Below are 19664 nucleotides of genomic sequence, written 5' to 3'. Positions count from 1 at the left end.
TGGCTTTCTAAGGAAGAGGGCCTTGGTCTTGGCACATGGCATCCATCCTTTCCATCGCTCCTGCCTCCATGGCCCTCAGCTCTCACCTGGCCTAGACCCCCGTGCCCTGCAGCCACTTGAAGAGCAGTGTCTCTTGCCTCTCTCGCAGGGAGCTCTGTACAGCAGATCGGCCTCAGTGTTCCCGTGATCATCATCAAGCAAGAGGAGGCCTGTCAGTGTCAGTGCGCGTGCCGGGACTCTGCCAAGGAGCGGGCGGCCGGCAGGAGAAAGGGCTGTTCTTCCCCTCCCCCTCCAGAGCCGAGCCCCCAGCCTCCTGACGGGCCCGGCCTGAAGCTCCCACCACAGACTTTTTCTGCACCCTCTGTCCCCCTCTCGTCATCCTCTGCCGTACCCTCTTCCTGTGAGCAAAGCAGACAAGCAGAGACTCCTCCAGACCCTCAGACAGAAACGTTAAGTGCCATGGATGTGTCAGAGTTTCTGTCCCTCCAGAGCCTGGACACACCGTCCAATCTGATTCCCATTGAAGCACTACTGCAGGGGGAGGAGGAGCTGGGCCTGACCAGCAGCTTCTCCAAGTGAAGGCCCGGGGCGCTCCCCTCCAGGAAGAGGGCGAGCGGGAAGCGCGCCTAAGGTGTGATGCCTGCCATCATGGAGTCAGCAGTTTGAAGGATGAAGAAATCTACTGTTTGAAAGCCTCACCTTTCAGATGTATTTTCTTTATTCATATCCCAGGAGGATCCATTTTAAGGAACTGATCTTTGGGGGAAAAAAACCAACAAAAAAAAAAAAAGCTAAGTTATAAATGAACTGTTTGGCTGCACTGTATGTCACTTTTGCTTATTGTCATGTGAACTTGGAAATTAAGGTTACTTGTATGCATAAAAATTCTAAATGAAAGGGTGTGGTTTCCATCAATCTGATGTTGCCCATCACTTGCACTGGGGCCTTGTGGTTTGGGCAGTGAACTTCAGTGTGTCTAGCGTTGCTCCTCCCCGTGTGTCTTTTGAGTCTGAGGCTGAAGCTTGCTCGGAAGGCCAGATCCTCACTCCATCAGAGAGGGAAGTGGCAAAGCAGGCCAGACAGCTGTGAGCTGGACAGGAATTGGGTGAGATGGTTTGTTTGTGCTTCGTGTCAGTGGAGCTCAGAGTGATGGTAGCAGGCGTCTTCCTGCATCCAGCAGCACAAATGGGCAGCTAAAAGCCTGGGCCAAAGCTGTGGGGATGATCTGGTTCTGCAGGGGCCCAAAGGGTGCTGTTTGCTATCTGTCAGTGTGTGCAGAGCAGGTTCTAGCAACATGATCACAGGCTTTGCCTTCCTGGTTTTTTCTGTCAGTTGGTTGCCATTGCCGTGAATTTTTCTGGGGAAACATCCCTGTTTTGTCCTAGGGTGGACATGTGGGCTTATGGCCAATTGCTGGTCGGTGCTCTGCCTTCCCTTAATGGCATTTTTCTTTCTCAGAGCAGAAGGGCTGCATTTTGCTTATCAGAAGGTGTAGCTTTAAGGGAGGTTTTTTTTAAAGGTGGCATGTAATTGGCAGGCCAGGTATCCTGGTTCCAGGTTCTAGCCAGGCTTTCCGTTGCCCCTCTCATCTCAGCCCGTCGCCCCTCTGGATTTTGCATACAGCCTAGTACAGTGCAAAGAAGGATGTGACTTGCTCAGCTTAGTCATAAGATTTCTAAACAAAAACAAAAACAAACAAAAAAACACAAAACGATGATCTTCTACTCAGGGTAAAAAAAAAAAAAAAATTCCCCTTCCACCAAAAAGCCTGAAATGTTGCAATAAGTTATCTCATTTGGAATGTTTGATTAAGTTGTGTTATATTTAGGAAAGAATTGTTTTTTATTTGTGTATAGAATTACATCCTTATATAGAATGCCTGCCTTTAGCTCCAAGTCCTTGCCTCTAAACGTAAAACATAAAATACAATCCACACTAAAATGGAAAGTTTCTCTCAACTGGCTATATTAATGTAATCATGAGTGCTCACTAGGCTGGCTGAGCTCAGAAACTGGGCATGGCCCAGCGTCTAGACGAGGCCTCTGCCCCCCAAGAGCTCCTTCCCTGCCCAGAGTGAGCAGCATGGTTCCACAGACAGGGCTGCTCTGCTGAGGCAACGATGTCAGGCCGGAAGTAGCCGTAGTTTTGCCTTCCTTTTCCACTCCCTGATGTAAAAAGATCTGCATTTGTCACTCTCCTGTTCTCTGAGCCATTACTCAGGGCCAGCCAAGACAGTATCCAGAGCAGATCACTTAGGGAACCAGAAGCTCTGCCTTTAAACAGGATGTTCAGGGTCAGACTTGGACAGGAGGGCAGTGGTGGTGAACGTTGTTACTGCCATGAGGAGAAATGGGTTTAACCCACAAGCTGCTGATGGCTTCTCATCCAAGGAGTCTAGGCAGGAGAACTGGTTCCCTTTTGACCTTCTACACTCCCCTCCCCTCTACAAGGCTGGTGGGTTCTGGAGACCATTGACCTCAGCAGAAATTGACAAGACAGGAGGAATCTTCTGTTAACACAGTGGGTTCGTCCGGAAAAGCCAACTGCTGAGCATGGCTTGTCCTTGGCTGTCTCTGGACCTTGAACCCATAGGAAGCTTTGAGGTTAGGACCCTTGCTATTTTTCTCTACCTCTTCTGAGAGAGAGCAGCACAGCGGGACCCCACAGGTATGTGGGAGGAGGGCAGGAGCAACCTCCTCCCACACCTGGAGTCACCTGGGACCCAGTTCCCTGGGAGCTGAGGCAGGAAACAGCAGTCCGGGGAAAGCCACGAGAAGCATCCATGGTTTCAATTTTGCTTCTTTCTTTGTTAGCCAGGGCGGTACTACCATTTTGAGCCTACCCATGGCGGTGGCTTTTCCGCTCTCCAAAGACTGGGGGTGATGAAGAAGCATCTTAAAACAGTGTTTACGCTGACAGATTTTTCCGGTTCAAGTGTCTGCCTTTTGAGGGTGATTTGAGATTACAAGGGGGACTATCAAATCGAATCAGCTTTTGAAAAATCAGGAGTGTGCTTAAAATGTGAGTGGTCATAAAGAGTAGGTTTGTTCCATAGGGTAGATGGTCTTTCCTTCCTCTTCCAGCACTCTCTCCCCACCCCCTTCTGCCAGCCTGGCCCTTAGTTCCAGGACTTTGGAGAAGAGCAGGCAGCTGGCTAAAGGGGAGCCAGACAGAGCCTTCACGGGGAAGGTGGTTTCCTAAACCCAGGGATGAACCGAGGGTAAGGTCAGGGAAGGCCTGCAGACTTCTCGCAGGTGGAATCAAGCCCTTTTTCTTCCCTTGGTAACCATAGCCGTTTTCACCCTGTAGATTTATATTCCAGTTCCCACTAGCGTCTCTAGCTGTACTCCTCCTTTACAGGGTGCTAGTCCGCATCGGGAATTGGAGTTCACGGGCTTGGGGGTGGTAGGAAACCTTGGCTGGCGTTGCCAAACTGCCTTAGTGAATTTGGGCCTTCCTAGGCGGGGGTGGGGCATTGAGGGAAAGCAGCCCTACCTTTCCTGACAGGGTCTGGTCAACCTCATGAGGGCATCATGTTTGGTGACAGGAGTTAGTGTCAATTTATTGAATTCCCTGCCCGCGCACTGGCCGCCGCCCCCCCCCCCCCATCCTTTTAGAAGGAGATCATGGTACAAAGCCTAGGAGGGGCCTTAATGTGTGGAGACCTCTCTGGGTAGAAGCAAGGGACTTCTCTTCTCCACCTCTGGGAGTCAGTAGCTTGGAGAGTTTTACCTTCAGTGTCAAGGCAGTGGACTGATGGGGGTAATGGAGGGTGGGTGGGCTTTCCTGAGAGACTATGGTATAATACTGAATGTGTCCAGAGGGACGAGTCTGCAGAACCTCATATTGGTATATTAAAGAAATAATAAAATAAAAAGCACTTTAGGTTATTTTATCTTTAACCCAATTGCTGCAATTTTTTTTGTGTGTGTGTATATATATATATACACTTTCCACAAAGTTTTATTTTTTGCTCAGAATAAAAAGTTAAATTGAGGTGTGAAAAGAAAAGCACTTATTTTGGTGCAATATGTGTAGCTTGACAGTCGTTGTCCCATGTGGCCCTGGCCTGGCCACATTTTCTGCTCCATCAGCCCTGTACCAGGAGGCTGTCTAAAGGGAAACACTATTATGCATTCTCAGCAACTGGTCAATCTATGCAAGCCTTCCCTGTGTGCCTGAGGGCGCCCCCTCAGGCTCTCTAAAGAACTGCTGTGGGTCCTGTTTTCTTCTGCTGACTGTTGAGGCCGTTTTTCATCACTACTTGCACCCTTGCTGTCTTTCCCCCCTTCACCATTACAAAGTGATGCCTGAAAGAAAGGAACAGATTGTTCCGAGATAGAAACCTGGCACCTTCTAGACTTTTATGTTTGTAATCTCGTCCATTGTCCTTAATCTTAAAGACTTCTCCAGAGTCACAGAAACCATTGATTTGTGAAACTGCAACAGTATTGCTACAAAGACTTCACAGTTTTCCTACATCACCAATCAGAAATATGTTTACGGAGGTGTTAGTGGTGGGGTGTCAGCATGAGCCATTTCCATACTGCTCCCATACTGCCCCTGTTGGCTCTTTAAACAAGTAGGCCTCCAACCTTCATTAAATCCAATAAACAAAGCTGTTAATAATTTGCTTTACTACCCTTTTTCCTTCCCCCTCCCACCCCATTTTATCTTCATTCTCAGGCTATAATAGAGAAGTTTTAAAAATATACTTTCAGCGGAAAGATTTTCATATCCAAAATACAAGTGATTCTGCTGTGACATAGATCGGAATTGTTCATTCCTTAATATTGGGGAGGGGGAGGCAACAAAACTAAATTATGCATATTTCTGATTGGTAATCCGTTTAGCCTGTTTCCTCTTGGAAAATTTTTGGGGGAGAGGGAAAAGGGTCCCTTGTTTCCTTCCATGCCCTTTGGGGAAGCTGATGACCACTGTTTGGGCATTTCTCACTGTTACTCCTGTTCAGGAGAGAGCTGCTCAGCCTGCACTGAAAAATGCAAATTAAACTGGATCTTTATGTCGATGTGTACATAGTACAAGCTTTTTTACTGGATGCAAAGTTTAAAACCACACACTGCCCTTTTGGTGGTGTGCCTGTTGGGCCAAAAATTGGGTGACAATGTAGTGTCTCTTTCTCAGCTCAATGCAGTTTCTACTCTTTTTCTTATGGGAAAGTTTTTCATAAAACCTTTTTTCACCAAAACCCAGGGGTGTTTTTTGCAATATCCTTGTTATCCTTGTAGTGGTGCCAAGTCAGAGGCCTCTCTTGCCCTCTACCCTGTGTCCTCAGGCCTCCCCTAGGGTGATGTTTGACTCAACAGTCTAGTCCTTTGTTGTTTTTTGGTGAATGTGGGGGTGAGGGTCAGAGATTAAGGTGGCTGTTTCCTTTCCCTGTGAACTCCTAGTACCTGTTTGGGGAAGGTGGCTGGAAACACGTTTTGCTGAATCTCTGGCTCAGATCTTCTGGCCAGGGAAGGCAAGACCCACGAGAGCCTTCTTTCTTTGACATACACTAGTCATTGGCCAGACGTCTTGGTGACAGTTCTTTAAATCTCAGATAGTTTTATTTGGATTATGTAAAGCCTATCAAATTCATTTAAGTGTGAAACATGGGAACAACGGACTTCCACTGAGCGATATGAAAACGTTACAGGTTCAGTACTTCCAAAGGAAGAAAACTCCAAACCCAAAAGAGTAAATATGAATTTGTATTTTTGAAGAATGTGAAATAATGGTGTTTGCTTAATTGCTCATTTTGTATAAACTTAATATTGTACTTTAAAATATCTGCTAAGAAGTGAAAATTTAACTTTTTGGAATTTAAAAAGCAATATTAAATACTAATGAAATCCTAATTAAATGCTTATTTAAATCTGGTAGTTATCCGTGGTATTTCTTCCCAACCCTGCCCGCGGTTGACAGTGTTTTCAACCACTTCCCCCCTCCCCAGCCGTCAGAATCTTAGAGAGGGGACAGAAAGGAAAGGTCCATCACCAGGATAGTCTGCAGGTTTCCTTTTAATCAAGGCTCTGCTAAAAGTGTTTTGTGGGGCTAGGAGCCCCCAAAGCATGAAATGGACATGTAACACCACTTGGATCCCCCAGAGAAGGCCAGACCACTCTGGAGAGCACTGCTGGCCTGCTCAAATCCGGGTCATCAGACTGGGTATTCCTTGGCTTCATTTCAAAGCTCAGCGCTGCCTTCAGCCAGGATGAAGGGGGAGTGAACCCAGCTGCTAGCAGAGCTGCCACCCCAGGCTGAGGGCCAAGTTCCAGCCACTGCCAGTGAAGACTGGCCCCTTTATTGAAGGCAGTTGTTCAGAGTCCAGCCACCAGCCCCGAAGAGGGAGAGAGCTCAGGGCCACGGGCTCGGGGACGGTCAGGGCTCCGCAGCTCCATCGCCAGCATCCTTTGGAAAGCCACTTCTGGTGGAGACGGCTGGCTGGGAGGGTGCTCCGGGTTTGGCTGACACGTTCTGGTTGGAACAGAAAGGAAAAGAGTGAGGCTGGGAGGAAGGGCCTTGGATTAGGCCCCGCAAGGATATGGCCACTTGGCATTTGGACAGCACTGAACTTTCTCAGAGCCTCTCATCCAGATAAAAGGTGGGAGGTAAAGCGGTGGGGACACTTTCACCCATCAGGGGACGCTAGGGCTTAGCAAAGTCCCCACCTCCCAGGCCCAGCCCGGGGTGGGCACTAACCCCGCCACCAGCCGGCTCCGGGCGCCGACGGCCCAGTTGCCGCAGCATCTCCTCGCAGGCGGCGATGGTGTCCAGGAGCTGCCGCTGTCGCTGCTCCACCGCGTCCAGCAGCTGCTGGGCGCGCTCATCCCGGGGCGGTTGCGGGGGTGGCCTCCCGCCGAGCCCCAGCCCCGCCTTCCCACGGTCCACGCCGGCAGCCTCCCTGCCCGGGAGAGAGGGAGAGACAGACGGTCAGGGCCGGCGCTGGCGCGGGGTCGGAGCCCATTCCCCCCGCCCCGACGGGCCCCCTCTCACCCCCGTGACCAGTCTGAGCCGGGGCCCCATTCCATCTCCGCCTGCGCGGCCCGACCACCGCCCCCCTTTCAGGCTCCCCCCTCCCCAGCGCTGCGCTAAGGCTCCGCAAAGCTGCGCCCCGCCCCGTCCCCACCGGTCTCCTTCAATCCTCCTGGGGGTCGTGGTCCCTTTAAGCTGCCCGGCGCGGAGGTGGGGCCGAGCCTCCCGGACCGGAAGCTGACTGGGCGCGTCACTTCCTCCAGGAAGCGGGCCTGGGCGGATGTCTCCGGCGCGTCCGTGCAAGGGGCTGAGGGCCGCGGTGGCTGCCAGCGTGGGGTTGAGCGAGGGGCCGGCGGGCTCCCCTCGGAGCGGCCGCCTTCTCCGCCCTCCGAGTCCCGCTCGGGCGGTGCCGGGGGCCCGGCTGTTGCGGCTCCCGGGGAGCGGGGCCGTGCGGGCCGCAAGCCCGGAGCGCGCCGGTTGGACCGAGGCGCTGCGGGCTGCCGTGGCCGAACTGCGCGCCGGCGCCGTGGTGGCCGTCCCCACCGATACGCTTTACGGCCTGGCCTGCTCGGCGAGCTGCTCCGCAGCACTGGGCGCTGTGTACCACCTCAAGGGCCGCAGCGAGGCCAAGCCGCTGGCCGTGTGCCTGGGCCGCGTGGCCGACGTCTACAGGTAAGGCCTCCCCGACCCGGCCCCGCTGGGGGCGGCACCGCGGGAGGGGCTTCCGGTGACAAGCTTGGGAGACTGAGGCGCAGAGAGCGGGAGGGGCTTGTCCAGGCTCACCCAGGAATCCGGAACTGGAAGTGTGTATCGTGTGCTTAACGTCTGCCAGGCCCTAAACGAGATGCAGGAACGCAAGCTGTGAACGAGGCAGGCAGGGTCTCCCATTCTCCTGACGTTTTTGTGATTAATGGGGTGGGGGGTGGGGCGGACACTCCCACGGCTTAAAAAAGAAAGGAAACAAACACGGTAGCCTAATTTAGTAGGGAGAGCTTGGAAGAAAATAAAACACGGAGCTTGACAGCGGTGCAGCTGTTTGTAGCCTCGGAGAACAGAGGCATGTGGGCCTCAAGCGTCTGCTCAAGCTCTTAGGTGAGGAGGGAAGACAGATGGATCTCAGTGTAGTCCCTAGGGTCCCCTTTTCTAGATCTACCAAAGTCTGGACTAGGACCAGCAGTAGCCCTTCATGCTTGGATAAATTTGTGCCCCCTTTGTTTCCCAGGTACTGTCATGTGAGAGTACCCGAGGGGCTGCTGAAAGACCTGTTACCAGGACCAGTGACCCTGGTGATGGAACGCTCAGAGGAGCTCAATAAGGACCTGAACCCCTTCACTCCCGTGAGTCAGAGTTTTGTCTTTGTCCCCAGACTCCTGCCATTTGACCTTCACAAGGATTTAGACTGGACCCATTGCCCCACCTCTTCCATCCTTTCTCATGATCCCCTTTCACCTTGCTTCATAGCTTGTAGGCATCCGGATTCCTGACCACGCCTTCATGCAGGACTTGGCCCAGATGTTTGGGGGACCACTTGCTCTCACCAGCGCTAACCTCAGCTCCCAGGCCAGTTCCCTGAAAGTGGAGGTGAGAGTTACCCAGTCCTCCCCCCACCCCCCGGAAGTGTCACCAGGCCAAACACAGTTTTCTCTGAACCAGTGGGGTTAATGGTTTGCTGGAATTGCCTGGAAGAAGAGTCTTAACGGCGGGAAGTCTGCCCTTTCGGCAGGGGATGTGGTGGGGGGAATCCAAGAGTCTTGGAAAGGTTTTAGTACAGAGTTTGAAAAGCAAGGGGAGAATTGGTGTTCTCTTCCTATCTTTTAAAAAAGAAACATGATCAATATAATCATTTTCCCCCTTTTTGTGGGGGTAGAAGTTGGAGAATACAGTTGTGCAATAAGTTTTCACAACAGTGCTATAAAGAAAGTTAAGTCTCTGAAAAGTTAAAATCACTTCTCCCAGGGACTCCTGACCCTGCTCTCTCACCTCTGCCATAAGCAAGGTCCAAGAAAGGATCATCCTAATCCTGTTTTAGCTGCATAGCTTAGAACAAATGAGGACACAAAGAAATGGAACTTACCACACTGTTTTCTTCATACTGAACTTAAATGTAGAGCATTGTAAAGGGACGGGGCTTTCCGTGCCCAGACGTAGAGAGTGGGCTCAGAGGCCTGGAAAAGTGAGAGCTCAGCATCCCTTCTCATCCTCAGACTGCAGGCTTTTATTTGGCCCTGGTGGCCATACTCAGGGCAGTGGAGGAGGGGATGGCGGGAGGTACTCTAACCTTTTCAGCAAGCAGTTGACTCATCCAGCTGGTAGTCACCGTCTCCCATCCCGAATTCCCAGGCCTGACTGCCACTGCAGTGTCTCCATAAGGAGTAGGGGCTGGATGAGGCTGTGCTCTGTCTAGCACAGAAGGGAGTACCCTTCCCACGGCCCAAGGATTGAGCGTTGGTGACATGCACTTGCAGTGTCCGCCCTGTTTTCTTCTCTGTACCGTGATCCAGAGTTCCACTGAGATCCCGTGATCAGAGTACTAGAGCCAGAGTGACCCTTAGAGACCATCTAGTCCCGCTCTCTTACTTTACAACCCTAGATAAAGTAACTTGAATTACTTTAGGCTAGAGCGCACATACTTGGGCTCCTACCCAGGACTCCAGTACTTGTATCTGCCCACCAGAAACGAGGTATGGAATTTCCTCTTGGCACAGCAAGATACTCCTTGGGCTCTAGATAGGTGTTACTTGGGGCGCTGATCAGGGGGATGCCTTCACACCTCATAGGAAGTGGTGTCCTAGGTGCCAATGCAGTGTCCTTAGCAGAGCTGATCTTAACTAAATGAGGTTCCCCTCCTGCTGGGAGGAAGGTGCCTACTGTCTTCGGACTGTGTAGCCATTGTCTTACTTACAAACCCTGCCTGCAGTCTGACATCACTGCAGAGGCCAGGGGAAGGGTCCATATTCTTTCCCTCTCTCTTAGGAGTTCCAGGACCTCTGGCCTCATTTGTCCCTGGTAATTGATGGGGGACCAATTGGGGATGGCCAGAGCCCTGAGTGTCGCCTAGGCTCAACTGTGGTTGACTTGTCTGTGCCTGGAATGTTTGGCATCATTCGTCCAGGCTGGTGAGTCTCTTTCCTGTGGCTTGGGGACAGGATTTGAGTGAGGTTGGAAGATGCAAGAAGGGTCTTGACAAAACAAATGTTGTCACATTCTCTTGCCATGGCAGGGGTGGGAAGATTTGGAGAAGTGGTGGGTGGAGTGAGGCTAAGTTTACTGGTGTTCGCTGGCTTTTTCGGGATTCAGAAGGACTCATCAAGGGTTTGATGATAAGAGGATCGTAATACCAGAGAGTTTAGAGGTCCCCGATCACTGGACTCTGGTGGGCTTGAGAAGTCAGACTCTGAACTGTCTCTCCTCCATTTCCTCCTCAGTGCCGTGGAAAATACTACAGCTGTTCTACAACAGAAGTACGGGCTGCTCCCCTCGCATGGCTCCTGAATGGGAAACTCGGGAGGCTGGAGGGCCCAGGGATTGAAGCTGGACACCATGTGTCTGTCCACTGGTGGGGGCGAGGCCTCATTTGCAGAGGCTGCTGGGACTACAGCGTCACTAGACTGATGCTTTTAAGGCAGTTTGTCTTTCTGAACTTGGTAAACCAGGCCCCAGAAGCTGCTGGTGTAGCCTCACACCTGGGGAAGGGGGCTTTATTTGTTACTTGTAATTTTACATGTCAGCCAAAAGCTGATAAGAGACTTTTAAGAACATTCCTGGGATGCTCTTATTCTGATGATTCTTCCCTCTCTTTTCTTTTAAAAAAAAATTTGAAATATAATTTAAATAACATTTGGAATCTAGTGAGAAGTGGCGGCATTGAAGGTCCAAATGAGCTAGAGCTGTTGGTGCTGTTTAAAAGTCTCAGGTGACCAAAGACATGAGTTTTTGCGCTCCTGAAGCTAGAACCAGGTTAAGATAAAGATTGTAGAGCCACAAGCCAGACACCGTTTCACCTGAAGCCAGAGCCAGAGGCATGGCGTGCGCTCATTGCCGGGCAGAGAGTTGTCATTATGGTTTAATGATGGGAAGTCAGCTCAGTTGGCAGGGAATGAGATAGCGGGGTCCAAAGTAAAGAGTATTGGAAAATAAATCTCTACTATCTGAGACATAAAATAAATTGTAATGAGTTATACCTATAATACCTTTATTTAAATCTAGTGTCTACATATGAATATAGCCTTTATCTGTATTTATATGTATACCAAGCATTAAACACAAGTATTGTTGGGCATTTGAACTTTGTTTTTCTTTAATGAAAAATAATGCTGCTATTAAACATCTTTGAAAATGGCTTATTTTTCTTGTTTGAATTATTTCCTTAGGGCAGAATTACTAGGTCAAAGTGTATGAATATTTTTATGGCCCTTGACACAGAGAAGCCTTCAAAAGAACTGAATCAGGTTGCCGTCAGCATCACCATACTTCTAGTATTTTTCCAATTGTGTCTGTGAAATGAGGCCTCAATGTTACTCCCTTCTGTAAATGACTACAGGTCACCATCTAACCCTTTTCACCTGTCCCTGCTTGCCTTGGTTTCCCCAGCTAAGTCACAAACCAGGTGACCAGGCCTACCCTGTCCATTGGTGGGGTTTAGTATCAGGTACCTTGCTGCAGCTTGGAGTCCTTGTGGTACCCAGCGGGGCCCACTGCCTCCCTTCTGCCTTGCACCCCAGTTCCCAGAATTGGGATTCAGTCTTGAGCCCATAAACTTAATATAGTGGTTTCCAGTGTGTATTTTTTTCAAGTAGATCCTAAGAATCTTGCCAAGAAGGTGTCCTAGGGCCTGCTTTTAGTGTCTCTGCGATTAGCATATTAGTTTATTTGTAAAGAAGCAATGGTTTTTTTAAATATTCCCTTTAGAAATCTTGTTTAAACTACGAATTTAAGTAAACTCTTCATTAACACTAGCCATCCCACATGTCACTTTGTCAGAATCTGAGGGGTCAGAATTTGTGAAGTGTTGAAAAGAGCAAGAGGAATGCTTGCTTTTGAGAATACGACATCATATTTAATTAATACAAATCACAGTAGCACTGAAAATGGCTCTAGTGAATGGGCTTCATTTCAGTTTAGGCAGCTAAAGGGAGGGGTGTGTCCCAGTCCTTTCCCTGGAGCTAAATGTTCATCTGGGAAAACGGAGGCTGAGCACAGAGGTATTTTCTCAGAGGAAACAACACCCAGCAGGGGTAAAACTGCGAAAAGGAAACACCTATAGCTGTGCTTCAGCACTAGCTACAAGGCCATACCAAACAAGGGAAGCTGGATCCTGGAGGCAGTGGGAAGACAAAACCGTTTCTGGTCATGTGCTCCCAGCACAGAGTAAAGTGCTCGGTTAGTCTGTGTTGGATGTGTGTGTGGACGCTCTGGAGGATTGCCTGAAAATTGGGTTCAGGAATCTACTGGGAAGAGCTTGAACCTAGAATTTCCCTTTTAGAAAGTCTCAAATACGGTCCCCTAACTTGGAGGAAATAGACGATGTTGGAAGGACGCCCGAAGAGAAGGCGGAGGCTGGCAGAAGGGAGCAGGGTGCATGCTGGCCCAGAACCCTGACGCCCTTCTGAGAGCAGTGGTGTGGCACCTCCGCTACACCACGCCAACCTGCTGAGTTCGAAGCTCAAAGGGATAATTTTAAAGTGCTCTGACTGGGGATGTGAAGCTTCCCTGGGCTAAGTCCAGTCCCCTGCCAGCTCCTACACACAGTTTCCTCTCCAGGACACCACCCTGCTTCCTGTAACTACAGAGCAGCCCCAGCACCACTTGGCTGACATGGCCCACTTCCCACATGGGCCCAGGCTGCTGGCTCGCCCAGGAGCACCCAGCTGCTGATCGGGAGACAGCAAATGCCCATAACCTCAGCTGAGCCCCACGGGGGTGACGATTTTCTAGTGAGGCTGGGACGTCAGCACCTCACGTTCTGATGGCAGGCCCCTCACATCAGCCACTGCTCCTTCTCTTTGATGAAGTGCTCCGCCCAGCGGCGAGTCAGCTCCAGGTACAGGCTGGGCTGGTGAGGCAGGTAGTCCAAATAGAGACGAGTTGGAGTCTTCTTGGGAATGGCCTTCTCAATCTGGGTGCCCTCGTGCCACTCATTGAAAGAGGTGATGGAGACGATCTCGGGCCTCACCGTCAGGGCTGCCTGCAGGGCTGTCTCATAGTATTTGCCATTGACCCTGTTCCGTGTGTTGTGGTTATTCCAGGGCCGGATGCTGGTGTCAATGTAGCCAGGCCCCACACTGGGAATGAACATTAGGTTGTTGGCATCACAAAAGTTCTTCACAGCTTTCCAATTCTGATGGGAGGAGCCGAAGGAGAAACCATTGGAGGCAAAGTAGGTGTACATGCCATCAAATCCGGCGGCCAGAATGTCGTGAGTGTGTCCCTCCTCCACCAGCAACGCTATGAAGACCCCATCATAGGGGGTGTTGCGGATTGAGTGGGGCCCATTTGGTGTCAGGAGATGGGCCCAGGCCTCAGGGGTTGTCAGGTATGAGTCGTAGATATAAAAGAGTGGGAGGCTCTTACCCATGCTGTTCTTGTAGCGGTAAAATGCGCCGTGGGACCCGTACCTGAAGAGCAGGAGGAAGAAGAGCCTGAGATGGCAGCCTCGGGCAGGAGAAGCCAGCACAACTGTGGGATCAGCCATGGAGGAGAGCTTTCCCGACGCCGGGGCGCAAGTTTGGGTCCAGCCAGTGTCCATAATTGGATCATCATGGCTCAAAGCAAGAACTTATCTCCCTCCCTCCTCTCCCCAGCCTGTCATTTCTTTTTCTTTTCTTTTTTTTTTTAATATTTTCTTTATTTTTAGAGAGAGGGGAAAAGAGGGAGAGAAACATCAATTGGTTGCTTCTCACATGCCCCCAAGTGGTGCCCTGGATGGAAACCCAGGTATGTGGCCTGACCAGGAATAGAACCAACAACCTTTCGGTTTTGTTGACAATGCCCAACCCTCTGAGTCTCACCAGCCAAGGCCCAGCCTTTCATTTCTTTTTTCAAGCCTCGTCTCCCTGCCCTAGGCCAAGCTACCACCACCTTTAATCTGGACTGCAGGCTCCTACTTCTACCTCCTGATAGTCCATTCTTCTCTTTTTTTTTAATCCTCACCCAAGGACACGCCCATTGATTTTAGAAAGCAGGGAAGGGAGGGAGAGAGAGGGGAAAGAAACATCAATGTGAGAGAGAGAGATTGATCAGTTGCCTCCCATACGTGCCTTGACCCAGAACTGAACCTGCAACCTAGGCATGCGCCCTGACTGGGGGGTCGAACCTGTGACACTTTGGTTTACAGGACTCCAACCAACTGAACCACACTGGCCAGGGCGCCATTCTCCATTTAAATCAGCTCTGATTGCTCGTTACCAAGACCCATAAGGCCCCACCTACTTGATCTGGCCCTGCCCCCCTCCATTCCTGCTGTCACTCCATCGATCTCTGCACTCCAGCCACACTGGACTTTCTATTCTGCGGTCAGGCTTGTCCCATCCTGTGACCTTTGGACCTGACAGCCCTCTGCCTGGAATTTTCTGCCTGCACCAGATCTTTGCAGAGCCGCCTCTTATTTAGATGTTAGTTCCCATGTCATCTCCTCAGAAAGTGATCTTGACCACCCACCCATTCTAACACAACACTCTGCTTTATTCTTTATTATTACTTTTTTATAGTGTGGATCACACTATTTGATCTTGCGTGTAACTACTCTGCTCCATGGCACACTCAGCATACACTAAAATGGAATTTTTGGTAATCCTACCCATTACTGTACAACTGGGACTTAGGACAGTGCCTAGACACCTAAAGGCACTCAGTAAATGTTTCTGAATGAATGAATGACATGTGCAAGCCACTTTCACATATATTAACTCATGTAACTCTCACAAGACTTAAAGGTAAAGAGACTTGCCTCTGATTACAGACTAGAGGCTGCAGGACCAGAATTCAAATCCAGGTTGCTGACTCTAAGCCTACTACTTTTTTATTATTTTTTAAAAGATTTTACATATTTTTAGAGAAGGGGAAGGGAGGGAGAGAAACATCGAAGTGTGGTTGCTCTCCCGTGCCCACAACTGGGCACCTGGCCTGCAACCTAGGCATGTGCCTTGACTGGGAATTGAACTGGCAACCCTTTGGTTCACAGGCCGGCACTCAATCCACTGAGCCACACCAGCCAGGGATAAGCCTAGTACTTCTTACTCTAAAATAACTGCTGGGGCCCCTGGCCAGTATGGTTCAGTTGGTTGGAGCACCGCCCCACACACCAAAAGGCTGAGAGTTCAATTCCCTGTCAGGGCACATACCAAGGTTGTGGGTTTGATCTCCAGTCGGGGAGCCTATGAGGCAACTAATCAATTTTTTTCCTTCTCTCTCTCCCCTCCTTCCTCTCTCTCTAAAGGCAAAGAAGAAATGTCCTCAGGTGAGGATTAATAATAGTAACAACAACAACAACAGCTGGGGACACAGGCATCCTGCCCTGTGTCTCCTGACCTGCCCCTCCAAACCTCTTATCCCTATTCCTATTTGATCCCCACCAAAATCCATGCCCCAGAGCAGCCTTACGTGTCAATGATGTACTTGATGTTGTCGTGCAGAGTGATGTCATCCCGGCCCTTGTAGGGTTGGATGTGGAAGGCCACCTGCCACAAGCAGGAGATACTGGTCAGGTGAGAATCTGTCCAAGGATCACAACCTATACGGCTCATGTTCCAGCCATGGCCTAGAGGAGAAGCTGAGTCCGGAGACGGCCTGGCATGGTGGGCACAACAGACATAAAAGCAGCCCCTGTCCCCAGGGCTGAAAAAAGGGCAAGAAGTTTGCCCACCTCCCCCAGCTGGGCATCAGGGAATCACTCTGATGGGCAGGACGGCTAATAGGTTTTGGCTTATGTGCCCATTCCACGTGATTGGCACTAGATGCCTAGAACCATGGGAAGAAGAACACTGAAGCTGTGTTGGCCCATAAAGCGTGTTGGTGATGGGCTCAGGAATGGGAGTGAGGCGCTTTTCTGTCAAAGGAGAGGAAAATGACTTACTTGATTGGTACATTTAGGGAAAGTAACCAGACATGGTTAGCTCAGCTCCCTCTTTCTTCTGGAAAGTGAGCCTACCTGCTGGGAACACGTGTGCTCTGCTCCCTGAGGCAGGACGCTGAGGCTGGAGCCATCTGTGATCCCATTTGGCCCTTGCCTGCCCTCTATCCAGGGTCAGGGTCTCCAACTTAACCTCTGTTATTGTAATATTTAGTCTCCTATTTCTCCTATATTTAGTTTTCCCCACTTTTTTTCAGAATTGAAGAAAATATGTGTGGCCTAGGCAGTATTTATTAGACCGCCCCCCCCACCCCCGCCCAACACCACACTTCCTACTTCTTTGCCATAGCTGGGCTAATAACCAAGAACTTGGGTGGAGGCACTATCCCTATGGATAGTGGGAACATCTCCAGAATGAGCCAGAGGACACTTGACCTCTTCTTGAAGACTCACCTGGATGTCGTACTGATGGGCCGTGTCCAGAATGGCGGGCACCAGGTCATCTGAGGGTTCCCCGTTATCATCAGCCATGCCAGGTGGATACCAGGACAGGACAAGGACACCTGAGACACAACACAGGCTACCTCAGAGACACACAGTCTCCCCGCAACAGGGATTTCTCTCTTCACAAACCATGTCCAACTGCAAAATGGTTTCTGAATGAAATCTTAGAGCGAGGCTCCTGCCAGGTTCGTTCACTTCCGCCAGACCAGATCCCAGAGCCTTGGCCCTGGAGCTGTCCTCGCCCGCGGTGCTGAAGCTCAGCAGCTCAGGGAGCCTTAGCGCACCAGGCGTGGAAGGAGCCTGAGAAAAGTCTGGGTAGGAGCCTGGCTTATGCTGACATTAACAAGTAGTAGAACAAAGGGGAATAGGTGGGCAATGCCACACCCACCCCGAAGGCACAGTCCTATCCCTGGAAGAGAGGTGCACCTTTGAGGTCCCAAAGGGAGAAGAGCCCTGAACACAGAGGTCATCGTCTTCCTCCCGTGGGAGATAGCCCGCCGCTCCAGACTGTAAAATCCTGAGGGATAGGCTTTGTGTTATGTATCTGTGAATACCTCCTCCCACTGTCCCTGGCATTCATTTTTTCCCCCTCACTCATTAATTGTTTCCAGATAAGTTGAAATGTACTGTCAGTGACAAAATCTGGAACAGGTGAGCCTCACACCCCAGGCCACCTCAAGGAGGCTCCCAGGAACCTCTTTTCAAGCAGAGTACTTGGTGAAAAGCTGCTGCACCCCACACGGAAAGGGGTCCATCATGCAACGGGGGCAACCTTTCTCCCTGCAGCCAGCAGAAGCAGGAGGCGCTGCTGCTCTACCCGGTACCTGGTGTGCAAGCAGCGGCCATCCCAGGCTCTACTGCTCTGAATCCCAGCTCCTGCGGGGCCAGGATACCCAGGCTCCACTTACCCAAACCTAGACGCCCAACAGACATGAAGACTCTGCTCCCTCTCCTCGATGTCCCTCCCTAGGACAGCTCTGGCCCAACTACCTGCCACTGGCTCTCCCAGCAGCTCCGGCCTAGGAAGGGGCCTTGATATGTTGGGGGTCAGAAAGCAGAGGTGGGCACATTTGAATACTGGAAAGAGGGGCAGTGCTTCGTGGAAGGGATAAGAAGCCAGGCCGACTGGTGAGTGGGGCCAAAGGCCCGGTGGCTGGATCAGGGAGAGTTGGGGTGTCGGAAGAAAGAAGGGCGAGGCTGGGGGACAGGGACGCCCAGGGATGGGGAGAACTCACCGATGGCGGCTTCCTTGAGCTGGGTCATGTGCTCCCGCAGTACGTCGGGGTCCCGGGAGCTGTAGGGCCCCAGCTCTGGGTAGAAGCTGGAGCCCAAGTCGTCGGGGGGACTATGGCGGCCGCGGGGGTAGCTGGCCGAGATCTTGGGGTCCCAGTGCGGCACCATGACGTGGTCCCAGTGAATGTAGTGGCCCTCGCGCCGCGGGCTCCCATACCACGAATAGTAGAAGGCGTGCAGGTCCGAGTAGACGCGCAGACTCTGTCCGGGAGCGGGCTCGGCCTCTGCGGGGGCCGGTCCCGGGGGGCTGCCCGGGCCCACCGTGCGGGGCGGAGGCGGCGGAGGCGGAGGCGCGGCGGGGGCGGCCGGGGCCCGGGCGGCCGGCGCAGGGGGTCCCTCCGGGCGTCGCTCAAAGGACGCCAGTTCCAGGCCTGGGCCCAGGGCAGGGAGCCCGTCCGGAGCCTTGAGCGTGCGCAGGCCCATGAGCGTGCCGAAGGCGAAGAGCAGCACCAGGAACAGCGCGATGCAGGCGCGGCGCCGCCGCCGGGCCATGGCGGCCCTGCGCTCCTCACGTCCAGCGGGTTACCTCCCGGCGAGCCACGCCATGGCCTCCCGCCCGGCTCCCGCGCGCCGCGGAGCCCGCGCGCGTCCCAGGGAGACGGCGCTGCCGCGCGGCGGGCGCGGCGTGGGCGGCTCCCGCTTCAACCCCGCAGTGCGGGCGGGCCCGGCACACAGAGGATGCAGGCGGCGCAGACCAAGTGGTCGCCAGCCGAGGGGGAGTGGACGCGGAGGAGAGACGAGGAGGGGCCGAGCTGCGAGTTCCCGGGCCGAAAAGCAGGGCTCTAAGTCAGGCCGAGTCGCCCACAGAGGTTTTGTCGCCTTTCAGGTTGGGGCAGCGGGGTGGAGGCGCCGGGCGGGGGAAAGGAATACCTTCCTTTTGGAGCCGAGAAGGTCCGTCCTGGCGGCGGCTCTGGCGGGCGCAGGAAGCGGTGTGGGGAAGCCGGCGAGTGCCTGCGGTTGTCCCCAGTTATCTCCTTCCCCACTGCTTACTCTTCACTGACTTCACCGACCGTCTCCCCACCGACCTCAGTGACCTCCCTCGCTTGCCCCAGATCCCCCTTCCCTTGGAACCCCTCCCACACACCCCTGGGGAAAGAGGCTTGGGGTGGGGGCGCCAGGAGTCAGACGCCACACGCGGACCAGAGCACAGAAGGACGAGGGAGACTGTGACTTGCACGAGGTCACATGGAGCAGGTCTCAACCCGAGAGTCAGGACTGGCTCGCCAGAGCGCTTCTCACTGCCCTGACTGCCTGGTCTCAGGCCTGTTGTCCTCTAGAGCCACCCGTCTGTCCTTGAACAGTCCCTTACAGTCCATGAGGACTAAATGAGAGGGTTACCCTAAAAGCACGAGGGCCTGGCGAAATTAGCACTCAATACGCGTTCGCTGCTCTTTCTGGACTCGGAGTTGCAGAGGGCGCGCCCGGGTAGTTTTTTCCCTTTTAGATTCCTAGGGCTGCAAGAACAGGGTCTGCCTCGCAGGTCCCAGGGCTGTTTGTTGAACCAGACTCTGGTATGATACACTGTAGACAAAGATAACTCTTTCAGTCAGCGTTGATTGAGTTCCTACTCTGCATTACTCATAATTTTATTCATTCAGAAAATAGTTTTGCTCATTGTCTGCCTCCTTTGCTGGTCCGTGATGACAGCAACTCTGTTTCATCAGCTACTCTGTAGTGTCTAAAGCAGGGCTTGGCATAATAGTATGCACCTGATTCTTGTTTCTTAGTAAATGAATTGTAGGAAACCCAGGAAGGGGAGGAGAGAGATTGGGAAATGTGGGCAGGTCTGGAGACCAGGAAAGTGAGTTTGAGAGAATTCATG

At 52.1% G+C, this 19664-nt stretch overlaps 4 protein-coding genes across 8 annotated transcripts in view; 2 read left to right on the top strand and 2 right to left on the bottom strand.

The window, feature by feature from the left end:
• The window catches only part of MTF1 (metal regulatory transcription factor 1), a 38417-nt gene extending 34845 nt beyond the window's left edge, over positions 1-3572 (top strand). For both annotated transcript variants that reach the window (XM_054571990.1, XM_054571992.1), the window contains one exon: positions 149-3572. In XM_054571990.1, the coding sequence (XP_054427965.1) occupies positions 149-579 (431 nt within the window). In that variant the 3' untranslated portion in view covers positions 580-3572. The remainder of the gene's footprint in view (positions 1-148) is intronic.
• Positions 3573-6015: 2443 nt separating this feature from the next.
• On the bottom strand, positions 6016-7258 carry CUNH1orf122 (chromosome unknown C1orf122 homolog). Of its 2 annotated transcripts, none has more exons than XM_054571989.1 (3): positions 7133-7258; positions 6706-6907; positions 6016-6480 (listed from the first exon to the last, which is right to left on the bottom strand). In XM_054571989.1, exons 2-3 carry the CDS (start codon positions 6751-6753, stop codon positions 6385-6387), a joined length of 144 nt encoding a protein of 47 aa, XP_054427964.1. In that variant the 5' UTR covers positions 6754-6907; positions 7133-7258; the 3' UTR covers positions 6016-6384. The 2 variants fall into 2 exon arrangements, with proteins under 2 accessions (XP_054427964.1, XP_054427963.1); XM_054571988.1 differs by lacking the exon at positions 7133-7258 and adding an exon at positions 7000-7034.
• Positions 7143-11281, top strand: YRDC (yrdC N6-threonylcarbamoyltransferase domain containing). Of its 2 annotated transcripts, XM_054571987.1 has the most exons (5): positions 7143-7650; positions 8201-8315; positions 8440-8559; positions 9952-10094; positions 10404-10600. In XM_054571987.1, the coding sequence occupies exons 1-5, from the start codon at positions 7259-7261 to the stop codon at positions 10468-10470; spliced, it is 837 nt and encodes a 278-aa protein (XP_054427962.1). In that variant the 5' UTR covers positions 7143-7258; the 3' UTR covers positions 10471-10600. The 2 variants fall into 2 exon arrangements, with proteins under 2 accessions (XP_054427962.1, XP_054427961.1); XM_054571986.1 differs by lacking the exon at positions 9952-10094 and having other exon boundaries at positions 10404-11281.
• A 33-nt stretch (positions 11282-11314) lies between these two features.
• MANEAL (mannosidase endo-alpha like) lies at positions 11315-18334 on the bottom strand. 2 transcript variants are annotated; one of them, XM_054571984.1, is made up of 4 exons: positions 17785-18334; positions 16499-16608; positions 15577-15653; positions 11320-13592 (listed from the first exon to the last, which is right to left on the bottom strand). In XM_054571984.1, exons 1-4 carry the CDS (start codon positions 18332-18334, stop codon positions 12956-12958), a joined length of 1374 nt encoding a protein of 457 aa, XP_054427959.1. In that variant the 3' UTR covers positions 11320-12955. The 2 variants fall into 2 exon arrangements, with proteins under 2 accessions (XP_054427960.1, XP_054427959.1); XM_054571985.1 differs by lacking the exons at positions 15577-15653; positions 17785-18334 and having other exon boundaries at positions 11315-13592; positions 16499-16569.
• Positions 18335-19664: the final 1330 nt, after the last annotated feature.

This window comes from Pteronotus mesoamericanus, unplaced genomic scaffold, assembly GCF_021234165.1.
Source record: "Pteronotus mesoamericanus isolate MK-2021 breed Mesoamerican mustached bat unplaced genomic scaffold, CSHL_Meso_final contig_221, whole genome shotgun sequence".
NCBI classification, from domain to species: domain Eukaryota; kingdom Metazoa; phylum Chordata; class Mammalia; order Chiroptera; family Mormoopidae; genus Pteronotus; species Pteronotus mesoamericanus.
This window is presented reverse-complemented; position numbering and strand designations above follow the sequence as displayed.